This window comes from Sinocyclocheilus rhinocerous, unplaced genomic scaffold (assembly GCF_001515625.1).
Source record: "Sinocyclocheilus rhinocerous isolate Xijiao unplaced genomic scaffold, SAMN03320098_v1.1 scaffold1281, whole genome shotgun sequence".
Taxonomy (NCBI): Eukaryota; Metazoa; Chordata; class Actinopteri; order Cypriniformes; family Cyprinidae; genus Sinocyclocheilus; species Sinocyclocheilus rhinocerous.
This window is the reverse complement of record NW_015637000.1, coordinates 934,382-936,938: the sequence shown is the minus strand read 5'-3', so window position 1 is coordinate 936,938 and position 2,557 is coordinate 934,382. Positions and strand designations below refer to the sequence as shown.

General features: G+C 40.8%; 1 protein-coding gene across 1 annotated transcript in view; it reads left to right on the top strand.

The window, feature by feature from the left end:
* LOC107748370 (tyrosine-protein phosphatase non-receptor type 2-like) overlaps positions 1-2,557 on the top strand; it is a 35,388-nt gene that overhangs the window by 13,051 nt on the left and 19,780 nt on the right. Inside the window, exons 7-8 of the mRNA XM_016563144.1 lie at positions 1,461-1,622; positions 1,731-1,927. Coding sequence (XP_016418630.1) covers positions 1,461-1,622; positions 1,731-1,927 — 359 coding nt within the window. The remainder of the gene's footprint in view (positions 1-1,460; positions 1,623-1,730; positions 1,928-2,557) is intronic.

The following is a 2,557-nucleotide window of genomic DNA, read 5'->3' as shown; positions in this document are numbered from 1 at the left end:
TTTAATTAAGACCCTAAAGAATCATATCAACTTGTGCAAAATGGGCATCCGATGACCCCCTTTAAGGAAACTTTTGATTTGTTTCCCGAGGCCACAGGAGGGCGCAATGAGCAAAATAATGTAGCGCATTAAACTGTCAATTCAAATAGCTGTCTATAAAAACGTGCATAATGTCTAAATTAGTATGAACGGACATCTGCATATGATCGGAACTCCACACAGCTCCCGCGCTACTCTCCATTGGAAATGAATGACCGGTCTGTCGCTTGTCGTTTGTCGGAGATAGTGTAAAGCCGGCTTGAAACGCAGTGGAAACGAGGATCGTTTTCATTTTAAAACATAAACGCACCAGTGTAAATGCAGCCTTACATCTATGGGGGCTGGGACGCATTCACACTACAGCCTCATGTGTGCGCCACATCTCAGAGTGTAACTGGTGTTAACTAGTAGGTGTGTTCGACTTGACGCGGACCGACTGTGCAGCTAAAGAGAGCAGACTGCTCCGTGCGCTTTCGAATCGCTCTCGCGGATGATCGATCTGCGCCGCGCCTCTAGTCGAACACACCGGCTAGTGCTGCAGGCTTATCGGCTCACTGACGCTGATGAGATTAACCCCTTAGGTATCGAAATTTGGTACCGAACGACGAGACGTTTTTCGATACTCGATGGTATCGAGGCAATTCGGTCGGTGCCTAAAAAGTATCGAACTCGATACCCAGCCCTAATCAGCGGTGCTCTTATCCGTTAGATAAGAGTAAGACATCATTCAAAACGGGTCTATTTTTATTTGTGTACCTTCAAAATAACAGTGAAATGTTGTACTTTTGTAAAATGAAAACAAAATGCGTTTGCCATCCCGGCCTCTGTGAACTTCTTCCTGAAATAAAGAAAAACTCAGCGATACTGTTTACTTGTCACACAGACATGAGAAACATTTATAGAAACCTCTAAGTGCCCACTTTTAAGTGTTTATGTTTTGCTTAGGCTATTTGACATTAAATGCATTATATAAGTCACTTTGGAATATAATTAATATCACATTTCAGAAGATTAAAAAAACGTGACTTGTAGACCGGAAAATATGGTATAGCAAATTATTTTGTGGACCCCCTAGCTTTGGGTCACGGACCCCAGTTTGAAAACCCCTGTTCTAGAGTAACCCTTTCATTGCTGTGACGCTTAAAAAAAGACTGCCAGAGGGTTACAGCATGTGTCTGCTGTGCACCGTTTTCCTGATGCCATCGGGGTGGAGGTTGCGCTGGTGGCTTGGGCCCGTCATCGCTGCTTGCAGCTATATTTAAATATTGAGTTTTTCCCAAATGTAAACCTGTTGGGACAAACATTTTTGAGTTAGACAGTGACTTTACTAGAGTCTCAAATGATTAGACTACAAAGACCCCTCTCAGGCTTTAAGATAATTAACCACAACTTTTCTTTTCCGCTATGACTGATGTGTTCAGATGGACAAAAGGAAAGACTCGTTGGAGGTGGACATCAAAAAGATTCTTCTAGACATGAGGGAGTATCGGATGGGTTTGATTCAGACCCCAGACCAGCTGCGTTTCTCATACATGGCTGTGCTGGAAGGTGCCAAGTACATTATGGGAGACTCATCTGTGCAGGCATGTCATCACCAGAGTATTTTGAACAGAATTATTATTAACTGGACAAGACTTACTGTGTTTGTGTTTATGCTGAAGATATTGATTTGGTTATTTATGTGTGTGCAGAAACAGTGGCGAGAGCTTTCCAGAGAGGACCAAGAGCCCCTATCCGAGTCTCCCCCGCTGCCACAGCCTCCTAAATGCACAGAACGCTGCAACGGCAGCAAGCTGTCTCATCTGGAGGACGGGATGGACCCAAAGACAGGAAAGAAAACAGGCCTAGAGACCCCCAATAAAGAATCAGACAGAGATGCTGGAACAAAGTATGTAGCAAGACACTCTGTACATTAATTTAGCTGTTTCCAAATTTGCATGTGGCCAGTAAGGAATCTGCATTCATCAAGCATGATTTCAGATGCTGGATTTAGTTGCCAAATGAATTCCAGCTGCCAGATGCATAAACATAGCTGCTATGTTAAGACTGTGTCTTAAGAACTAGTCTGACCAACTAGCAGTTAACCAAGGGGTGATCAGTCTTACTTTTCGGATTCAAATGAGGCCAGTCTACGTTTTATGTAAATGACTTTAAAAAGTTATAACAAGTCTTCAAAAAAAAAAATGATATGACATACTTGTAAGACTAGTCTAAGCAGTTCATGCAACCAGTCACAGGATTATTTGTTTAATGTTTTAAAACCGCTGGATTACTTATTTGCTTCTATAATAGGATGAACCTCAAAATGTGTCATATTTCACCATAAAAAATGACTAAGAAATATCATTTAGCTTTAAGAAAAGAATGAATATTTTAGGACCAATACCTTTTTGCATTGTTCGGTGTTTTTTCAGTACACATTTTAACCAAACTTTCTTTACTGTATTTCAAAAAGCTCATTCTCATTTCAGTAATGCAATTTATATATATATATATATATATATATATATATATATAT